At 45.3% G+C, this 22559-nt stretch overlaps 2 protein-coding genes across 5 annotated transcripts in view; one reads left to right on the top strand and one right to left on the bottom strand.

The window, feature by feature from the left end:
* GMPR (guanosine monophosphate reductase) overlaps positions 1-9726 on the top strand; it is a 46205-nt gene extending 36479 nt beyond the window's left edge. The window contains 2 exon segments of the mRNA XM_059076498.2: positions 988-1147; positions 6338-9726. Of these exon segments, the coding sequence (XP_058932481.1) occupies positions 988-1147; positions 6338-6518 (341 nt within the window). The 3' untranslated portion in view covers positions 6519-9726.
* ATXN1 (ataxin 1) overlaps positions 9655-22559 on the bottom strand; it is a 402319-nt gene continuing 389414 nt past the window's right edge. For 3 of the 4 annotated variants that reach the window (XM_067006729.1, XM_067006731.1, XM_067006730.1), the window contains 2 exons: positions 16862-17384; positions 9655-12899 (listed from right to left, as the gene is read on the bottom strand). In XM_067006729.1, coding sequence (XP_066862830.1) covers positions 12838-12899; positions 16862-17384 — 585 coding nt within the window. In that variant the 3' untranslated portion in view covers positions 9655-12837. Of the gene's footprint in view, positions 12900-15739; positions 17385-22559 lie in introns of those variants that run through there. The other variant, XM_067006732.1, reaches the window with a different exon arrangement.

The raw sequence follows: 22559 nt of genomic DNA, 5'->3' as shown, positions 1-22559 counted from the left end.
ACCAGACGGAGGCAGTCAAAGTCACGTTTCAGAGGATCCTGTATTTGCTTCGCCTTCATCGTCATTACTTAACGCATCTGTACGCTGATGTCCTCCTATTCTGAATGTAAACCCTCAATAGGACTCGCTGAGGATGGGGAATAGTGACTGTTTCTGTTTCTTCCATGTACGCCTTTTGCTTTCCTAACAACTAGGTACTCCCCATCTTCCATGTGCCATGTGCTATAATAAACACTGAGGACACAGCAGTGAGTTAGCCCCCCTGTTCCAACTACCCCTGGTCCTGATCCAGTGTAACCTCCGAAGGCAGTTTCAACACCCCAGTCTCCTGTGTACCTATCCTGGAAGTTTCATGTCATTTGGTGATTAATATGGGGTATTGCTTACTCTGGAAGTCAAATGTTTATCACAACAGAGGTGCGGGTAGAGTTTTACAGGATGTATACACATAGATGTGTGTGTGTATGATGGACATATACATATATACGTACTTACAGGTTTCTCTCCTTCATGCCCAAGCTCTAGTGCAGGAGGTTCTGTCTGTTCTGAGGTCCCTTCGTATCTACACTGTGTGAGAGTGCTGAGAGCTTCAGGTAGACCAGATGCCCGATGGGGACATGGCAGAGGAGTTATTGTATTACGTATGAGATTGGACAACATGCTGAGGTGCTGCCCAATTATTAATGTTTCTTTGATTTTCAGAGAGTTAGACCTGTGGAAGGTGGCCATAGATAGGAAGTCATCAGTAACCATTAAGGATTGTCCACTGTATAAGCCACCGAGCTTCAGTAGGCTGATTTGTTGCTTGGAGCATCCAGTGCCCATCTGCCCTCCTTAACTTTTTTTCCAAAGTGCGGAGGTTGAGCTTTTCTCTGACCATAGCCAGGAGGGCGGAGGGTGAGTTGGTAGCACTTGCATCTTTCCGGAGCCGATTTTCTCTGAGCTCTTTTCTCTGCTGCTTCTTTTCGTCCACACTTCGGAGTGCAGGAGCCGGAGCCGATTTTGTCATGCTGGGAGGGATGTTTTCGGGCCATACCGAGTGTGCTGGAGAGGTGATCGAGAGAAATGGACAGAAGCTCAAGCTGTTCTATGGGATGAGCTCAGAGACAGCGATGAAGAAACATGCGGGAGGGGTTGCGGAGTACAGGTATGGAGGGCGGGTGGAGTGGGGGTGGGCAGCGCCGTCACCAGTGAGGGTGCGTTCCCCGGCTCCTTACAGAAATGGGGTGGAAGTGGGTCTCAAAGAATATGCGTCTGTTTATATTATAGTACCACAGGAAGGAGCTAGAACACATATATATTTCTTAATTAAGATGTTCACTTAAAGAATAACTGTATGGCTTAAATTATTTTTTTTACTGAAGTACAGTTGATTTACAAGGTTGTGTTAGTTTCAGGTGTACAGCAAAGTGATTCAGTTATATATACATATTCATCTATTTTTTTCTCAGATTCTTTCTCCTTATAGATTATTACAAAATATTGACTATAGTTCCATGTGCTATACAGTAAGTCTTTGTTGGTTATGTGTTTTAAATATAGCAGTGTGTACATGTCAATCCCAAACTCCCAATCTATCCCTACCCCCGACCCTTCCTTCCTGGTAACCATAAGTTCATTCTCTAATTCTGCGAGTCTGTTTGTTTTGTAAATAAGTTCATTTGTATCATTTTTTTTTTTTTTTAGATTCTGCATGATATCATATGATTTGTCTTTCTCTGTCTGACTTACTTCACTTAGTATGATAATCTCTAGGTCCATCCATGTTGCTGCAAATGGCATTATTTCATTCTTTTTAATGGCTGAGTAATCTAGTGTATGTATTACTCCACATCTTCTTTATGGAGTATATGGACATTTAGGTTGCTTCCATGTCTTGGCTATTGTAAACAGTGTTGCAGTGAACATTGGGGGTGCATGTATCCTTTTGAACCATGTTTTCCTCTGGATATATGCCCAGGAGTGGGATTGCTTGATCAAATGGTAGCTCTATTTTTAGTTTCTTAAGGAACCTCCATACTGTACTCCATAGTGGCTGAACCAGTGTACATTCCCACCAACAGTGTAGGAGGTTTCCCTTTCTTCCATACCCTCTCCAGCATTTATTGTTTGTAGACATTTTGATGATGGCCATTCTGACCGGTGTGAGGTGATACCCCATTGTAGTTTTGATTTGCATTTCTCTAATTAGCCATGTCGAGAATCTTTTCATGTGCCTCTTGGCCATCTGTATGTCTTCTTTGGAGAAATGTCTGTTTAGGTCTTCTGCCCATTTTTTGATTGGGTTGTTTTTTTGGATATTGAGCCACATGAGCTGTTTGTAAATTTTGAAGATTAATCCCTTGTTGGTCACATAGTTTGCATGTTTTCTCCCATTCTATGGGCAGTCTTTTTGTTTTATGGTTTCTTTTGCTGTGCAAAAGCTTTGAAGTTTCATTAGGTCTCATTTGTTTATTTTTGTTTTTATTTCCATTACTCTAGGAGGTGGGTCAAAAAGGATCTTGCTGTGATTTATGTCAAAGAGTGTTCTACCTGTATTTTCCTCTAAGAGGTTTATAGTATCCGATCTTACATTTAGGTCTTTAATCCATTTTATTTTTGTGTATGGTGCTAAAGAATGTTCTAATTTCATTTTTTTACATGTAGCTGTCCAGTTCCCAGCACCACTTAGTGAGAAGCCTGTCTTTTCTCCCTTGTATAGTCTTGCCTCCTTTGTCGTAGATTAATTGACCATAGGCGTGTGAGTTTATTCTGGGCTTTCTATCCTGTTCCATTGATCTATATTTCTATTTTTGTGCCAGTACTATATTGTTTTGATGACTGTAGCTCAGTAGTACAGTCTGAAGTCAGGGAGCTTGATTCCTCCAACATTTTCTTTCTTGAGATTGCTTTGGTTATTTTGTGTCTCCATACAAATTTTAAGATTTTTTTGTCCTAGTTCTGTGAAAAATGCCATTAGTAATTTGATAGGGATTGCACTGAATATGTAAATTACCTTGGGTAGTGTAGTAATTTTGACAATATTTATTTTTCCAATCCAAGAACATGGTATATCTTTCCATCTGTTTGTGTCATCTTTGATTAGAAAACTTATCTTGCCTCTTTCAAAGTAGCTATAATTTTTATCCAACCAGCCTTTGCAGTGTTTGGGGCCCCAGAAAGGCAGTGCAGAGCAGAAGTATTTGGGGATAAGTTGGAAATGGAACTAGGGGTGTATGTGAGTAGGTATGACTCTTGTTCAACCAGCCCTGGAGGGGACCCACCAGACTTCCAGGCCTTGGCCTGATATCACAGCCTTGTCCTCATAGAGCTGATGTGGAGCCTGAGATGAGTCAGGCTACAAGTGGCAAGCAGAAGGATGGGTCTCCCACTGCATATGAGAACAGGGGTGGTCGAGACCACCTCACAGAGGTCAGGCCTTTTGGGAAGAGTGCTGTGTGTCACCTGCCATAGCTCCCACAGGACTCTTCCCTGCCTCTGGGCTCAAACAGTTGACACACGCAGTATTCTTAGGCATTTAATTATGTTACTGTGCAGAAGGGATGCTCATGTCTGCTTATCTGTTCCACCTCCATTTTAATTGTGTGCACGTGTTTTAAGACCGTTGTGACAGAATACGCCCACTGTCTCGCCCTGCTCCATGGAGTCTGTCATTGCTTCTCATCAGAGTTTGCACTGACGACAAGCTGTGCCATGTGCACAGGACAGGAGGCCCTGCATCCTTAGAAGGATGGAAACTCAGGCCCCCTGCCATGGGCTGATAACCTCCATTTCCTCCCACTTATTCCACACCCAGCAGTGGGATTCAGATGTACTGTGTAAGGTTTGAGCCAACCTAGAGGTACACATCTCGACTCCACTGAGATTTTCAGGTGGGCGGGAGGGCAGGAGGGGGGTGGTTCCCCCCCACCAAAGCTCTGTTCCTCGGGTACTGGTTCCTCCTCTTTTGGGGGGAATCTCAATATCAATGATGATGTAGCATGCGAACAGCAGGGTGGGAAGGAGGAGAAGGGGGGGCTACATTTATACCTTCATTCTGGAAACTGCAGACAGTCCAGACGAGAGGGACACGGCCCTCCCACGCAGCCTCCGAAGGCCTCTTTCTCCCGTGTGGTGACGGATGGAGGAGGCTGTACAGTGTGTTGTGGGAGAGAAGGGGGGGGATTTACCGTCTCACATCTGACCTGGACCTCTGACCGAGAAGCTTAATGCTTTGCCGGCGACCAGCGTCACCGTTCAAGGGCCCATGCCTGTCTCCTATGTGCTGGTCTGGAAGTGGAGCCGTTGCGCTTCCGTGACAGCCAGTTGCTTTGCCCGGGGGACATTTTTGCCCTCTAGCCGTTGCATCTGTTTCGGGTTCTAAGAAAAGTAGGTAGGGAAGGCCAGACCAGACTAGAGCATAAAGAGAAGCCAAGGAGCTGGGGGGAAAAAAAAAAAATCCTCTCCTGTGATTTCAGCAGGGTTTAAACCAAAAAGAGAAGAGAAGAGTTGGGAGTATCAAGACTCAGTTCCAGAAATGGATTTGAATCTTAGCCAAGGAAGGAAAGTGCTGAAGGAGTTAGAACCTTAATCCAGAGGCAGCCTGAGCCCTGGAGGCTGCATCTGTGTTCTCTCTCTCTAGGTCTGTCTCTTTCTCTCTCCCTCCCTCCCATCACCTGATCTCCTCCTGAGAATGGTTCTCCTTCTTTGATGTTGTATTTAATTAAGGCAGAGTTATTTATGCTTTACTAGTTCTTTCCCACTCATTACCCACTTAGTTCTCTTGCTGTCCTTGGGAGACAGATCGGAGCCCTTCATTTTCCAAATGAAAAGACTTGGGCATCAACGATAAGTGACTTGTAAGAGGTGCCATCACCACTTAGCGAAGAAGCAATGCTGAGGAACTGGAGGATGTCCAGAAAGCCTCGGGAAGGCCATGGAAACCTCTTTTGAAAAATGAAATGGCCGTCATTTTAGGCACACGTGTGCATGTTGGTCTCTGGTCACAGAGTGCAGCGATGCCGGTCCTCTTGGGTATGGCCAGTGGCCGGCTTCGTGAACTCGGAGCTGTAAACCAGCCACTAGCTAGGCCCGCCCTTGGTCGGCTGGATGGTTTAAGTGGCTAGATTTTCACCCGAGGGTAGTCCTGCAGGTGTAGATTTCAACGCTGAAGCGGTGCTACCCTTTTGAAATTCCACGTAATAACTTTTTGATCCAGAGATGCTACTTTTTCAGTTGAAGAGACCAGCTAAAGACAGTTCCAGAATTTGGTTGGTAAAAGTTCCAGATGGCCTGACCCTTAGATGGGAGGCTAGAGTTGTGCATGGATTGGAGAGTTGCTTCTTGCAACGCCCCTCCTAAAGCAAGTCTGGATTGTATCTCCATCTTGCAGTAAGAGGACGTGACGTGGACCCGAGCAGTGTTGCTTGGTGGCCTTGTGAAGAGGAGGACAAGGACTCAGCAAGGACGGTTAGATGGGCTTTAGCGTTGGTGCCACGTGCCAGCTCTTCTGAATTGCTCAATGGCCCCCTGAAAACTCAAAAGACGCTAACCACAGCCCTGCAGCCTCCGGTGCTGAGAAGGTCCTTAGTGCTGCTCTGGTTCCACCTTTCAGGGGCCCCGCGCCACGCCCGGGACAACAGGCAAAGTGATCGTGCAGACGCAGGGTGGTGAGCTGGGGCCCCCAACAGGGGCCCTGGGGAGACAGGCCGTGGGAGTGGAGCCACTAACCTTACTCGCGGAGGTCTCCACGTCACCTCGCAGTGCCTGACCTGTCCCTTTCCTCCGTCCCTTCCTCCTCCTCTCCGGCTTGTCCAGTGAAGGTGCTCTGTCCGGCCCGGACTGGAGAGCTGGCAGGGGGCGGGGAGGGTCGCTCTGGGCTTGTTCCGTCGTTGATCAGGGAGAGCAAGCAGGAGAGACGCAGGTGGGCAGTGGTCAGGAGGTCTGTTCTGCTGTCCCGCAGGTATTCTGGGGCTCCGGGTCAGTTGGAGGTGGGTGTACCCATTAACAGAGACCGGAAAGGCGGGGCCGGTTTTCAGTGGGGACGGAGTAGTGCCCGCTGCTGGGGAGGACGTCGCCCTCCGCGGTGATGATGGTCCGGGTCTCTGACCCTTCCGGTGCTGCTGACGGTCTCTGGGCAGCCAGCAGCGAGGTTCGTGCATCTTGGGTGGGGAGGAGTGCCTTCATCTGAGACGCTGGCCTAACCTGCGTGGCGGGGCAGCAAGGCCGATGCGGGCGTGGGGTCGGAGGGTGGCGTCTCGCTGCCCGAGTGCCCTGGGCTACGGCTGGGAATCCCTCTGGCCCGCTTCTTAAGGGAAAAAGAACCAGATTGAAAGAAAAACCTCCCTTTTTCTTCCAGAGCCTCGGAGGGCAAGACCGTGGAAGTGCCTTACAAAGGGGATGTCGAGAACACTATTCTGGACATTCTCGGGGGACTGAGGTCTACCTGCACCTACGTAGGGGCCGCCAAGCTCAAAGAGCTCAGCAGGAGGGCGACGTTCATCCGGGTGACCCAGCAGCACAACACCATGTTCAGCTAACCTCGAGATCAAGGACGAGACGGCCTCCCGCCTCGGGAAGCATCCGCACAGGCCTGCTTTCCCATCCCCCTCCTCCTGCGACAGCAGAGGTTCCGGCTGATCCCAGAAGCAAGGCACCTCCTGGGTCAGCGGCTGGAGCTCAGCTGCCCGGAACGTGTAACCTCCTTGTCAACACTAACACGCCTTTTTCTTTTCTTTCTTTTTTTTTTTTTTTTAAGAAAATAGTTTCACTTTAATATAATGCTATGAAGACTTGCCTGCGTGCTGGAGTCTGCATTTGCAAGACCAAGTGGTCGAGGGTGCTGGGGGTTTTTCTGCCTTCTTCCCACGCTTGGCTTTTAGCAGTCAAGGTACCTGGGGAGGGGAAGGGAGGGCAGGAAGGGCAGGAAGGGAGGACTGGGGGGAACCGCAGCTAGAGGAACCGGCATCCCCTCCATCCAGCTTTCGGTTGCTGGAAAAGAACAAAAGCAGTTGACAGCTGAACCCGAAGAGCTGGTTTCCAGCAGGTGCCCCCAAGGTGCGGTGACATGTTTCCACCACCTTCCTTTGGCACGTCCCTTTTGGGAGCAGGTCCTCTATTGCTGCATTTAGTGCTGCTTCTGGGAAGCTGTCCCTGTGCTGGTTTCTCGTTTGGTTTGTTTTCCTCCATCTCTTCCCTCTCCTCCTCAGTTCTGGCTCGTCAGGTTGGCCTCTCAAAGGCGGAATATTATTTTGAAGCTCCATGGGATCTTTCATTGAAAGGTTATCCACTGAAAAGCTGGCAGAGCCCCACTGGAAAACAACCAAAAACCTTGAGCAGTGCCTTCCTAAAAGGCACTGGTTTAAAATCTGAGATAGAACCGTTCCCTTGTCATGGTTTCCAGGAAGGACCACGGGCACTACTGCATGAGGGTCTGTTCATTGGTGACAACGGTACTTCCTTGGAGAAAGGGCCCGTGGCCTTGGCAGGAATCCCGCAGCAGTCCTCTGTGACACCCGTCTAAACAGCGAACACGGAAGAATGAATGATGAGCGGCCACTTCTTTTGAAGCATTATTTGAATATTAGGACTGGGAAGTGTATGCAGCCCAGGATGTTTTACTTTATCTCCTTTTAGACGAGGCTAAAGAAGCAGATACGGGAGTTAAATCTTCTCTGAAAAGACAAGTGACAGCCCTGGAGCGGAAAGGAGCCACGCACTCCTCCTGTGTTAAGAGCGAATTAATTGCTTGATGTCCATGGTGACTGACACCGTAAGAGGAATCCAACCAAACCATGGCACCCCAGGAACTCACAGGTCCGAGTTTAGTCTTAGAAGGATACCTTTCAAGATCCAGCAACTTGAACTCCGTTGTAATGCTTTTTGCTCCTAAACCCATACAGAATACTTCTTAGACTGGTAGAAACACGAATGGCTACACATTTGAGATGAGGGTCTAAAGGACGTGGAACATGCAGATGTGGGGCATTGCTGGAGGCACCCCCACCTCTTCTGTCCGCTTGGCTGAGGTATAAGCCCCGTGCTGTTCCTGTGGAAGACGTGTTTTACACTTGAGCCCTCGAGTGTGTGAGCTGTAAGAGATCCTTCATTTGCAAAATAAGGGAGAGAAGTGGAGAAGTCTTAAATCCATTAAAATGGACCAGCAGTAAGTAATAAGGAAACTTCCAGAATGGCATCCTTCTCCATACTCCTGGTCTTGGCTTGGGGGGGGTCCCCTTCTCCCGTCAGGGTGGAGCACACGACGGCGTCCCTTTGGGCAGTCCTCTCCACGGTGATGTGCACCTGCTGGATCCGCCTGGTGCAAAGGTTTTGCAGACTACCTGCTCTTTGTTCCCGCAAAGGCGGGAAGGCAGGTCCCTCGCTCACCTGGTGTTTAGGGGAGCGAAAACGTGACTGACTGCAGAAGCCAAAACCTCCTCAGGATCATTTTGAAGCAGAGGTTTCACTTCTAAGGGCCCCTGACCCTCCGCAGGTTCATCTCTTGCCTCTAGTAGCCGTGGGCATGGGGCGTCCTGCCCTGGAGCAACCCTCAGACCCTGCTAAGTGCAGGGCTTCCTGTGCAGGGGTGGGCGCCACTGACCAGATGCCATTCACCTTAGGCGGCTCCACCTGTGGGCTCCTGCCGTGCTTCTGGTGGTTTCAAGGTCTGCCTCACCGCAGCGCGTGAAGCCAAGGCTTTTCTCGAATCAGTATGACCGCAGGTAAGTCTCACAGCTACTGGACCCCAAGCTTGTCAGGACCTTTAGCACCTGATATTAAAACAGCAGGGAAGGCAGCGGTTCAGACTGCTTCGCCAGGCTTGCCCACGTCTGCCCAGAACGCTCTGGAGGACGAGGACTTGGGCAGCCTTCTTGTCTGGGTTACAAGGCTCAGCTCATCACTGCTAGTTTACACACCAACGTTCTCTCCCTCACACACTAGCATTCCCAATGCGTCAGAAGCTCAACTCTTAAGTCCTAAAGGAGAGTCCTGGTGAGATGTCCCCATGCACGAAGCAAGAAGGCAGTAACAGGAAAGGAGTTACCCGCCCCTGCCTGGGCCAAGCGACAACTCTGGATTTAACGCTGAGAGTTCTCTTCCAGCTCTGCAGAACCTTAGGGCTGGAAGGATTTGAGAGCCACGCGTGCAGATGCGGGCAGGGGGCTACACCTGCTTGGGCCCCGGAGGAATTCGTTTCTGGGGCAACCACTGAGCCTCATCTATCTGAGACCGCGCACCGTGCAAACCTCTGAGTCTCTAACAGGCATGAACTGCAGGAAACATGAGTGAACTCTCCACCTTCAGACAACTAACCAGTGTACAGCAAAATTGTACAGAAATGGATGGGTAACGCTCTACGAACCAACAAAGATGCCAGATACTGTTGAGAAACAAAATTATCTTTTGCAAACAGCAATGTTCAGACAGGAGGACTAAACACGGACGGAACAAGCCAAGACGTCAGATGCTGAAACATGCCTTGTATCTCAGAATCTCATCTCAAACAAGACCAACCCTCTCCCCACCTCCGAAATTAGTAGGAAAGGCAACACCTTATGTCACCCTCCCCGCCACAAACCTACCCAGTGATGAGAGTGGATTAAGTAAGAGGGAGGAGTTACGGCCGTATCCTCAGCCTTGTCTTTCTCCGAGGACCTGACACAAGGCAAAGACACATTTGCAATTGGCACTGTTATTTTATTAGTACGAGTATACTGAAACAATAAACTTGTACTGGTATACAGACAATTTATTTAAAACAATTTTGTTCAAATTTTGAATCAAACATTGTTTTATTATAATAATGAAATAATTTCTACCTAGAAAACCTGCAAGCACCATCAAAGAAAGGGACCATAAAATTCAATAAACAGACTCGAGTGTATCCTACAAATAGACACACCACGATTAGAAAATAGAATATGAATTCTTCCATTTTTTTTTAATATTTGTTTTAAAAAAGCTAGTGCAAGTACAATATTTTACACTGGAATTACAGAGAGTATGCACGCATATGGAAAAAAGTTCTCCTGTCACAATAAAAGCTCTTAACTATGTATGCACTTAAAATTTTCTTTTCAATAAGGTGCAAAACATCATTCCTTCCCTAGTTCTCCTCTGTACTGGCCATGTCGGTCTGATAGTGCCCTCAGAGTGCTAGTGTCTCTTTTCCCTTGGCCGGTGGGAGGCGTAGGATTGGGAGGTTGGTGGGTCGTGAGCTGATATTAAAAAATACAACAGTGCGACTCTCAGAGATGGCTCTGGGACCAGGACCCCACACTGGCTAGAAATTAGGACTCTCATCTTAACCGAAGGCCACCACGAATACTGGCTGGGCTCAACTGGAGCCTTTCAGCTGACACTGATTTGGGTTTACAGGGAGCAGTGAAGGCTGAGGAGGAAGAAACCTCCCCGAAAGGCCAAAAGGGCAGTTATTCACAGAACTGAATGCACAGGTATCAAGTTTAATGTTCACCGACTAAAGAATTCTCCCCACTCCTGGACCGGATGATTTAAGAGTAGGTGGGTTCGTGTAAGAAGCAGAGGAAACCTACACACCCAGCTTGGTAACCGCTCAGATTTGCTATTCCAGAGGACAGAATGTTACCTCGGCAAGGATGACTGTAAACAGCGCTTCCAAAGGGGGCCTTCAGACTGGCCATGGAAAAGGAGACTGGCTCATCGGCCATCCCAACAGCAAACGAACAAACTAAAGGGAAAGAAAACTTGGGTGAAATCTCCAATTATCTGCAGTGGAAGACTGGAGTCCTTTCAGATAAGAAAAGTGACGGAAATTCTCGAGACAGTTACTGTATAGATACTACCTATTGGCCAAAAGCACTTAATTTTAATACAGCTGAACCATTTGTATGCGAGTCATGAGGATAGGAAAAACTGAAGCCGCTGTTCCCTCCCGCCATCGTACAGGTAAATGTCAGCTACCAGAAACATCACGTGTAACAGTAAGGGAAGGGCTGAGATTCTGAATTTAAGAATTGGACGGGGATTTGCTCGATATCCTCCCCAGCTGTCCAGTTTCTGCTGGCTAGCTTGATTTCTGGACAGAAGAGGGCTTCTGAGAAGTTACTCCACATTTATTTTGGCCTCTTAATAGTAAAGAAAAAAATCAAATCCAAAGTAAAACAAGGCATTTCAACTGAAATCCTTGTTTTACCCCACCCCCCCATTGAACTGAGGTGTTGGGGGGCGGGGGAAGAAGGCTGAACGTTTTTATGTGTGTGTCCTCGTAATGAGTCCTGTTTTCTTGGTAGCTAGGATCCCTTGTTACAAACACTTCTTGTTCAGAATTATATTCTTTGGGTTTATTGGAACAGGAAGTGCTGAAAATGTCAATCATCATCTCTGAAGAAAAAGGAGTTGCAATGGCTTAAGAGTTTAAGAAGGGAGCTCAGAGAAGTACTTCCGGCATAGGAATGAACAGTATTCTCAAATTGCAGAATACAGAGTTACTCTCCCTCAGAAGAGGGTTCTATGTAACAGAAACATAGAGGAAGCGTAGGTATAGTTGAAGAGCCTTTTACGTAGTAATTCTTCCAGGCCATAATCATACAAATCTGATCATTTAGACATGACACATTTCTATATACAAAAAAAACATGTAACTTTCAACCTTTGTTTTTTTTTTTTTTTTTTACAAACAAGGTATGAAACTCATTGTTTCAACAGATCCATATCTTTCAAACACTGAATGAATCATTTCGACATTCATTTTTCTTTTGTGCAATTTTTAAAAAACATTACCTGTACTCCTCAAAGTGAGTGCTTCAAAGTTTTTTTTCTTCAGCTTCTCAAATTAGGTGTACATTTAAAAAAAAAAAAAAAAAAAAAAAAACAACCCCACAAGGTATAGTGCTACAAGAAAAGATCCTATCAGTAAGGTAACATGTTTGAAGCGAGGTCATCTATGTAAAAGAAATCTCAGCTCCGGAGTAGAGGTGTGCAAACAGTTTGGAGTTTCCCTATCAACAGAAACACAACACTGTCCGTGGAAAAAAAGAGGAAACCAACCCAACACAATGGCATATGCATGTGCTTTATAAAAAAGTATATTCTCTGTATAGTTATTACTGGATGTGTTCTTAAAATTCTCTATTTCAGAAATTCTGGGTTTAAAACAAGGTGGAAGCAAAGACCTCCACTTCACTTTGAAAACCAAAAAGCATAATTCCCGTTGCTTTCACATCACCCCGAAGAAGCTGGATTGGGCCACAGAGACCGCTGGCCCTTTTTTCACCTGGGATCATCACAGGTGACTCGGAGATAGGAAGTGCAAAGGGTGTTAGGCAAAAACAGACCGCGGTTTGTTGAGCTGCTTGCAGTTCATGAAACAGTGGCCATGACGACCAACACAGCTCAAAAAGCCTGGCCTTCAGTCCACAGAGCTCTGCTGCTTCACCCAGATCTGAAATAGCATGGCATTAGTGTCTTCAAAAGCATTTGAGATTCTTTTTCTCTATGAAATAAGTTTCCTTAGTAGTCACAGATGTTAAAGGGTATTATCAATTGTTTACTTAAAAAAAAAACAACAACAAAAATCCCAAAGCTACACCACAACAAAAATAAATTTTGGCAACGTATTTCAGTAAAGATCAAACTATGTGCAAAGAGTGGATTTTATGATTACTAGGAGCTACTGTTCATCTCGAACATGCAGCATTATATTGCAATCTATGCAGTATCTAAGGAGAAATCCACAAGATGCAGGAAATCCAAACATTCCTCGAAGTTGTACAACCCTACTCCAGAACAGTCAAAGTGCTGCTTCTGGACACATCAGTGTACCACACACACGCCAGCCCCGTCCCTGAGTTAGAGGTGTGAAAGGTTCCGCAGAGTTCCTTAGAGGGGAGAAGGAGGGGTGCTGCCACTTCCCGGTGGGGGACGAAACCCAACACACTCACCTAACAGAAAACACAAAGGGTCATGATTCAGAGTGAGAAAGGGGATTGACGACAGCAATGAAAAAAAAATAAAACCATCCCCAAACCGGGTGAGCTGGAAAAGACAAAAAAATGGACCAACATAGAAAATTATCCTGAACGTCCAAATGAGAAAGCAATTTTGGATTTCCACTTTAAAAGATTTGAGGTAAGTGGCATCCATCTCTGTATCCCCACCTCACCCCCAATGTGGCCCAGACAAACTGAAATAATTCTTAAGTTAAAACATTCTAAGGAAGGAACAGTCATTTTATATATTTAGAAATCCCTATAAAGAGAGGTTCTCGTTTGTTGGTTAATTTTTTTTTTTTTTTTTTCTTTTCGCCCTGACTAATTTCTTGGTGATTGTGTTCCACTGTAAACGCAAAAGGCCTGCTGTTATTAGATTCAAAATGGAAAACAGGAAAGAAAGAAGAACGAAAGACGGGTTCGGTAAATATTGCAAAGTGGACACAGTACAGAGGCACATGGCCGATCCTCGTAAGCTGCGCGGCGCGGAAGGGTTCTAGGTCTGGCATTGTTAGGTCGGCTACGCAGGCGCAGTGGCAAAGGCTGCTCTGGGAGCCTTGGGGCTCGCCCATGTCCGCAAACAAGAGGAGGCCCCTGTCCTCTGGATGTTCTTCCTATTTGAAGAGAGAGCTGCCACAAAGGAGTGGTGACCATTGTTCGCAGGTAGCCACTGACCAGACGCTTGGAAGGCGCGCACACGGCGGGCCACGCTTCCTGACCACGCCCAGAGGCTCGGCTCGAAGTCTCAAGGACACAGACCTGCCCACTCGCAGAAAAGATCGTGGAACATGGGTTGATCCTGGCACTATTGCTCCAGAGTGCGCCTCAGAAAGGACGCTGTCTCCCTCCTGTCTGCACTGCACATTCACTACTCCTCGTGGTGACGGGGGAAGTGGCGTTCTCCCCTTCCACCTCCTTTGCTTGCTCTTTCTGCAACAAGGCGACAGACGGGGCTCCCGAAAGAAAGCTCCCTGCCCCAGGATTCGGCATCCGCCGCAGCGGGGCAAACGCGCAGCAGGAGGCCCTCCCCTTCCTGGCTCCTTCCTTCCAGCCCTTCTCTGGCCAGAACAGGAAAGAGGGACCGAGTCAGGAAAAAGCCAAAAGGGTCTGAGCTTCCTCTAGAGCGCACTGATCAGACACTGATCAGGCACGGAAAGTATTGCACATGCTAAAGAAGCAAGAAAGTGAAATGGGACAATGTTGAGAAAGAACCAATTATTTGATAATTCCTATACCTGAAATAGACGCACAGAAACGATGACGATGTTCCTACCGCTCCAAACCATGTTATGTTTTTCCCATTTTAGTGTTGGAGGTGTGGGTCCACTTAGTTCGACACTCGAAAGAAGCCCAAAGGTGGTGGGTGTTCCTCTGAGTCCACATGCGTTGCTGTAATTAGCGGATGAGGACAAAGTCTATAATGGCGGCCCCATATTCCTCTTTACCATCGAAACAAAAAGAAAAACAAAGCCTAATAATCGCAAGTGCCCTGAGCAGAATATATGGAAGATTAAGCAAGTTCTCTGAACAGAGACATTTAAAAAAAAATACAGCACGAAATAAGCAAGATGACTGCAAGAATGGACTCACCCAGCTCTCTGCCGGCATGCTGAGAGGGTAACGACAATCAAAGAAAGTCAAGGACTGGATCCAGCTATTCCAAACCTATTCCAATGTTTTTGGTACACCCCAGAAAATGGTTTGTAAAAATCATTAGTTCTGCTGAGAGCTAAATGTGAATACTAGATAGCCAAAATGTGGGTTGACCTTAGAATTTTTTTTTTTTTTAATTTGTGAAATGGAAAAAGTACTATTCTCAATGGTAAAAGAAAAATCAGGTATTTGTTCAGATAAGTTGCAGCCATTCCAAGTAAGAATATTTAAAAATATCTCCCTCCTTATAAAACTTTTTTTTTTTTAAAGCACTTTAAAATGCACACTCAAAACCCACAAACAATATTTCAGATCTCTGGGAATAAAAGGTTTTCAACTGTGAAATACCCTTTCTGGGTTTGTACCAAACATTAAATCTTGATTTGATTTCAGATGGAAAAATAAAAGTCATTCTGAAAATAACATCAATAACAACAATAATAAAGTAATCGTTTTCTTTTAAAAAAAAAAAAAACTTGCTCACGTACATAAATGTCTTTATGGAAAACTCTCTCAATGAATCTGCAGAAAATTCTCAGAGTCGTCCTGCTAAGACCTGGTTTCATGTGACAGATGCGGTAAGAAGACCAAAATGAATTCTGAAAGGAACATAACCTTATAAAATGGCCTAGAGTTTAGGCAGGTTAGAAAGTAATTTTGCTACATTTATTTATGCTCGTTCAGTCCCCCAAACCTTTCCCACAATGTTATTGGATAAAAACTGCAGGAATATCACACAAATTATAAACTCAAGATGTGCAAATCGCAAGGTTCTTTAAAAGTTCATCTTAAAAAGAAAAAACACTGGACAAAAGTGAGTATTCTTTTTTCCATCCCTTTCCTCTCAGTTCCTCTGCCAGCTCTGCATATGCTTTTAATTCCTTCTCAAACATCAAAGTGAAGAGTGCCTCCCGTCAGGCTGTACTTGGTGGTCATTCATTGTCACATACTAGTTCAAAATTCACATTCATCCCATTAAACCACATTGAAACTTTCAACATCTTGCTCCGTGAGAAACTCTGCAGAGCTGAAATGTAGTTACAGTGTTGAAAAAAAAAGAAAGCAACTTAGTTTTTCTTCCCAAAGAGTTTAAAGTGAGATACAGTACTTGTTGAATGAGAGACCAAGATGCTTGGTAATAAAGTGTGAACAACATTTTAAGTGCTTAGAGATAGTAACATATATGCTCATCTTCAAAATCTAATTCCTCACGTCACACTGGAATCTGAAAAAAGTGGCACCCGAGTTGTCCATAGTCATGAACTATAAACAGTACTAGAGTTAAAAGACAGAAGATTTGCAAACCCAATGCGAAGAGCTTCCGCGGCTCTCTTGAAGGGCAGTTTGTGTCTATCTCTTGGGAGTGAAGTCAATGCAATTAACCTGATTGGTTTTCCTAACACTGCACAGAGACCAGGGTGGGTTTCACTCTCCGCCACCCCTGCTGCCCACCCCCCCCACCCCCCCGGGTACGGAGCAATGGCAGCAGGCGCTGCCCTTCCCACCACGCTGCCCTGGAGACATCACTGCACTAGTAAAGCAGAAACGAAATCCCACGGGTGGCAGTTGCTCTTTAAAAAAATATCAGTGCAGTCAGGCCCCATGGGGGGAATATATATCTCTATGATTAAAAGTCGCTTTTATTGTAAAATATGTTGGAGGGAAAAAAAAATGTTCTTTTACACGGTTAGTTTTCCATCTGCTGTCTGACGGCCTCTCTGGGATGCCCTGAACCTGGGGTCCTGATGCTGATTTTGCACGTGAGAACCTCATGAGGACATTCCCCCGGACCTCCAATCCCGTGCTGAGGGCAAGAGAGAGGGAGGCAGAGAGAAAGAGACCCTCACCTGCCGTGGCACCCGGGCACCCTCACTTACTTGCACGCACGCACGCACGCACGCACCGCCTGCAGCCCGTTGTCCCGAAACCGGGAGAAGTCGGCACCCCGTGGGTGCATCTGCACTGCCAGAAAAGGCAGGCACCATGGGGCCACGTTCATTTCCACCAGGACGCCCGCCCAGAGCCCGGGCTGGACCTGCCCCAGCCCCTGCCCGCCCCCCCGCTGAGAGACACGCGTGGAAAAAGCATATGCACCAGCTCCTGCCCAACCCCCGCTGTAACTCTAAGGACAAGGTTATAACAGAACCCTAAAGTAAGAGGATAACATGTAAATACTGTGTTATTTAGCCTACAGTACAGTAATCTGGATACAAATGATAAAGGAGGGCCAGATTTCCTTTCCCCACACGGCCTCTACTTGCCTACATTAGAGCGGCCTTCGATGCAAATCTTAACCTCCTGAGAAATGAGAGAAGGCTTAGGAAGAGTCAAAGGTGGCTCGTCTTCCGACTTCTCCAGTTTGCGGCTCTCCGGCGCCGACCACCTCCTCTTCCTCGTGGCCGCGGGCTTGCTGGGTTCTATTTTGGTGAGCAAGGGCACGGCAGGCAATCCTACTTTTTCTGGAAACTTCAGTTCGCCATTCTCAGAGAGCATCTGGGCACTTCCCTGATTGATCCCGTTTTCCTGCTCGGCGTACCTGTGTCTACTGCCCGCGAGGCCGTCGGTCTTTGAGTGCTTCAGCAGGACACTGGCGGGATCCACGGCCTGGCCCTTTTTAACAGAGCCATTCTTCAGGTTCTTGAGGGTGAGCGAGATACAGACATCCCCAACGGAGAGTTTAGAACACGGCAAATCAAAGAGCTGGCTGGTTCTCTCCGGGCAACAGGATGACCAGCCCTGTCCAAACACAAAAAAAGGATACTCTACCAAAACTTCCACGCTGACCTGTGGGAACAGTGAGAGACAGGGAGAGGGAAGAGAAGGAAGAAATGAAGACATTTTATTCTTGTTTTATCGTGTACATTACACGTACAGAGACATACATACGCATAGGTGAATGGAAAAAAAATAAGACTCAGTTCCCAAAACCTCCTCCACCAACAGATGCAAACGAGGCTCTTAACTTTCTGCTGTACCTGTACTTACCGTATATAGATGTTGGGTAGAAGCCGGTAGAAGTCCATTCAGTATTCAAAATATCGTTTTACTGTGTATCAGCTCTACAGCTGGTCTCCATTAAAACAAGTCAGTGGACCCCCCAGGATGATGGAACACCTACTTGGTGTTTGGCACTGGGATAGGCACTGCATGTGACTCGAGCCCAAGGTATATTCTTGTGTTTTATTAGCTCACTGGGCAGATGCTATTCTCATGTATAACAGGGCTGAATACAGATCAGAGTTAGATTGTATTTAAGCCCCATAAGGCAGGCACTGTGTCCCTGGCCCCTAAAAGAGTACCTGGCACATGGTTGAAACTTAATATTTACTGGATAAACGAATGCGTACTCTAGGAATTTAGGGGGAGCAGAATCAGTGAGGGCTGGAGAAAGCAGGGAGGGCTTTCCCAGGACCCCACGGATAGGCAGGATTTGGAGGGGTTTGACGGTGAAATGAATACAGAGACAGCTCAAGTGCTTGGCCCATCTACATGGGCAAGCCCCAGGTACTCATATCAGTCTCTCTTTTGTTTGAAACACAAATATCCAAAGCAGGGGAAGCCCAGTATCCTTTCAATACCTGCCGTTTTCTCTAGGCTCCTATGTGCCATTCACTGTGATGAATTTCAATACATTGAAAAAAAATAGTCTTGATCACAAAGGAGTTCACAGTCCAATGGGCAAAAGAGGCACGTCAACAATACCTGCCAATCAATGTGGCGAGTGTGGTCACAGAGCGGGGCTCTAATACTTTGCACGGGATTAAGCTGTTGGAGGGCGGAGGAGAGGCATGGAAGAGGTGAGTAAGGAAGTCTTTTGGGATGAGGATACACTGTGCTGAGTTTTAAAAAACAATGGGACTGGAAGAGATGAATGATTGCAAGGAGAAGACATTCCTGGAAGTAGGGATATGTGAACAAAGGCAAGGAGGTGGTCTGTGTAGGGATTTGCAAACTTCCAGTGCAAGTATTACTACTGCCATTAAATCAAGTTGAAATGCACTTGAGGTTTGAACAGTTTAATTTTCATAGAAATTTAATTTCTTCAACTTTATGCTATATAAAAAAGAAAAAGAGAAGAATGAAGTAGTTTTAAACAGTCAGTTTTCAAGGGCTTTTGTAGATGTAGTAGACCAGTTAATTGGGACCAACCTCCCTGATGAGGACAACTAAATACTCTAAACAAAAAATACTCCGGACAAAATGTAAAAGAAATATGTTTTTCTTATGGCAGTAGACACAAAATATGACAGTAAAAAAAAGTCATTGGGTCAGGATCAGGAAAGGGTGTTGGCCAGAGATCTGAACCTGGTGTTTGATGCTATTTCCCCCTAAGGGTATCTGTACCTTCCAACGTGGGGCAGTTAAAGTGGGCTTTGGGTAATCTCAAGAGCAAGGGAAGTGGGTTTCAGGGGGCAGGGAATAGAATTCAGGGTTAGCCACAGGAGGGTGCTCCCTCAAAGCACTGAATTCTAGAAATAAGGTGAAGCAGAAGCAGACAGTTCCTCTCAATGTCTGAAGCTCAGATTTTAATCATCTCATTCATCCCTAAAATTAAATTAAGGTCTTGAAATATTTCCACAATTTTTCAAATAAAAGATGTTCAATTAAAAAAGGGGGAGGAAGTCCATGAGCAGATGAGATGAATAAAAACCAGCAGAAACAACAGATACTATAAACAGACCCACAGGGGCTTCTGATATAGAGTCACCAGATGTAGACTTTTAGATGACTATGTTTACAATATTTAAGGAGATTAAAGACAAAGTTGAGGATTCTGATAGAGAACTAGAATCTATTTTTTTAAAAAAGATCCATGGAAATTCTAGAATGAAAAAAAAAATACAGCCACTAAAATCAAGAATGCAATGGATTTTCCCACAGAATAAACATGGTTTAAGAGAGAATTAGTGAACTGGATTTTTTAATTAGAGATTTAGAAGAAACTATACAGAATAAAACACAGAGACAAAAGGATGGCTAATACAGAGGAAAGGGTATGAGACATAGAAGACTCATTGAGAAGACCTAACAGACACATAATTTGAATCCTACAAGGAGGAGAGAGAGAAGATAATGGCTAAGAATTTTCTGATACTGATAAGAGACAATAAACCACAAATTCAAGAAGGTCTAAACCCCAAACAGGAAAAATAAAAGGAAATTCTCGCCTCAGCAGGTCATAGTTTAACTGCTGTAAATCAAAGTCAGGAAAAGAAAATCTTAAAAGCCCCCAGAACAAAATATACATTACCTCCAAATAAGCAACAGTTAAATTTATAGTTGACGTCTCAATAAAAATAATAGAAGCTAGAAGACAATGGAATATCTTTAAAGTATTGAAGAAGAACTGCCAACCAAGACTTCTACACTGAGCAAAAAGATCCTTCAAGAATGAAGGCAAGGGGCTTCCCTGGTGGAGCAGTGGTTGGGAGTCCGCCTGCCGATGGGGGGTACCGCGGGTTCGTGTCCCGGTCGGTCCGGGAGGATCCCACGTGCCGCGGAACGGCTGGGCCCGTGGGCCATGGCCGCTGGGCCTGCGCATCCGGAGCCTGTGCTCCGTGGTGGGAGAGGCCACGGTGGTGAGAGGCCTGCGTACCGCAAAGAAAAACAAACAAACAAACAAAAAAAAGAATGAAGGCAAAATACATTTTTTCAGATAAATAATAATCGAGACTTCACCATCAACAGATCTGCATTAAGGAAAATACTAAGGCTTCCCTGGTGGCGCAGTGGTTGAGAGTCCGCCTGCCAATGCAGGGGACACGGGTTCGTGCCCCAGTCCGGGAAGATCCCACATACCGCGGAGCCACTGGGCCCGTGAGCCATGGCCGCTGAGCCCGCGCGTCCAGAGCCTGTGCTCTGCAACGGGAGAGGCCACAACAGTGAGAGGCCCGCGTACTGAAATAAAAAAAAGTAGAGGAAAAATGAATCTAGATGGAAGTTTGCAGATGCAGGAAGGAATGAAGAACAATGAAAATGGTAGATGTGTGAGCAAGTTAAAATAATACGGTTGTCCCTCGGTATCCACAGGAGATTTGTTCTAGGACTCTCCAAGTATACCATAATCCAAGGATGCTCAAGTCCATTATATAAAATGGCACAGTATTTGCGTATAACCTCTGCACATCCTCTGTATACATTAAATCATCTACATTACTTAAAATACAATGTAAATACTATGTAAATAGTTGCCTGGGAACTCTTCAAGTTTGGGGAAATTCAAGTTTTGCTTTTTGGAACTTTCTAGAATTTTTGGCCCATAAATATTTTCAATCTGTGGTTGGTGGAATCCGCAGATGTGGAATCCACAGATATGGAGAGCTGACTGTATTGACTAAATACAAGAATATTAAAAATGTCCTGTTGAATTGCATACACAGGCACACATACAGAACCATAAATAATTAAAATAACCCACTTTAAATGTAGTGAATTTCCATGTAATTTACATGGATTGTGGCTTTTTTACTTAACCTCTTTATCTTTTTTTGATAACTATGATTAATCCAGTTTTAGACACACTTTTTGAATGTTATACTTATTTGCTCTACAGAAGACCTAAGTGTTTTTAGAAGAAACAACTAGAATGAATTTATATGGAAGCCTATTACTACAGTGCATGTGTGAGCATGAGTCCATATAAATGTGCATGTTATCAGGGGAAAATTTCATTGTTCTGGGTTATCTTAATAATGTAAAGAGAACTAAAAATTTTTGAGTTTCTACTATCTGTCAAACATTCAGGTACACACTTTACAAAAAGCATTTTGTTTGATACGATATACTAAGTGAGAAAAATACCATTGTTCTAATTTTACAAATAAGGAACTATAGTTTTAGAGAGATTAAATCACTTGCCTAACCTCATGACTATATACTGATGGAGCTGGAATTTAATCCCTGTCTCTTTGGCCCCCAAACCCATTTTCTTTTTCCTGTGTTCCTGATCTCTGCCCCTGTGAACAAAGGTATTGTAACACCATCAGAAGACACAAACTTAACATTTCCACTACTCCAAAAGGGGGGAATGTTACTTGAAATAAATAGGATCCAATGACCTGAGGTCATGGATTTTCTTCATGATACAAAAAGTTGTGAAATAGCATCAGCCTTATTACATCTACTATGCAAATCAAGTCTCTCTATGTAAGTGTCATGAGGCTGATATTCAATTACAGAACTACATTCACATCACACATACATATTCGCATGTACATACGTACAAATCTACTTACAAGTAATAGTATCGGAAGGGGATGCCAACTGAGTTCCAAGCGGGAGGACCAAGCTGGAGCTGGCTCCATAAATCCTGTCCCAAACCTCTTAAAGCCATTAACATCATACACTGAGCAGAGAGAACAAATCCTACTTCAAGTGGCAACTGTTTGTCTGCGTCCCCTAGATGATCCCCTGCTCCTGGGCAGAGCCTCATTGACAGACAGCCCAACACCTACTAATGAACAGGTTCTTGCTGTGTGAGCCATATTATACACATTCCTCAGAGCAGCCAGTATTCATGTTCTGAAAATAACTTCTACTGTATACAAATCTATTCAAAGACTTTTACATGTTGCCAAGAATCTGCAGACTCACTAAGAAGAAATGTCTTCAAAGCCTTTGTGACAAGTAACCTTATTGATGATTCCGTAACCTGTGATATAGACGCACGTGCTCCCCATTACATGCGCCATATTTGGGGGCATTTTGAAAGCCCTTCATTATTCCCCAAACTATGAAGGCAGGTCTTAGAATTAAATGCTGTGAGATGGTCGATAGCTTGAACAGCCTACCTAACAATTCATGAAAGAAAAGTGATGAGGAGAGAGAACACATGAGAGGTGCGCTGAAAAGAGCCAATGATAATGGGATTTATTTTAACCGAGAGAACCTTTGGGCAAATTTTCTCTGTCACTTCAAAGGCTTGCCTTTGGTCCCTTCCTCCTAAATTCTGGCTTTGTC

Source organism: Kogia breviceps, chromosome 10 (genome assembly GCF_026419965.1).
Source record: "Kogia breviceps isolate mKogBre1 chromosome 10, mKogBre1 haplotype 1, whole genome shotgun sequence".
Classification (NCBI taxonomy): Eukaryota; Metazoa; Chordata; class Mammalia; order Artiodactyla; family Physeteridae; genus Kogia; species Kogia breviceps.
The sequence above is the reverse complement of the archived record's forward strand: the minus strand, read 5'-3'. Positions and strand labels throughout refer to the sequence as shown.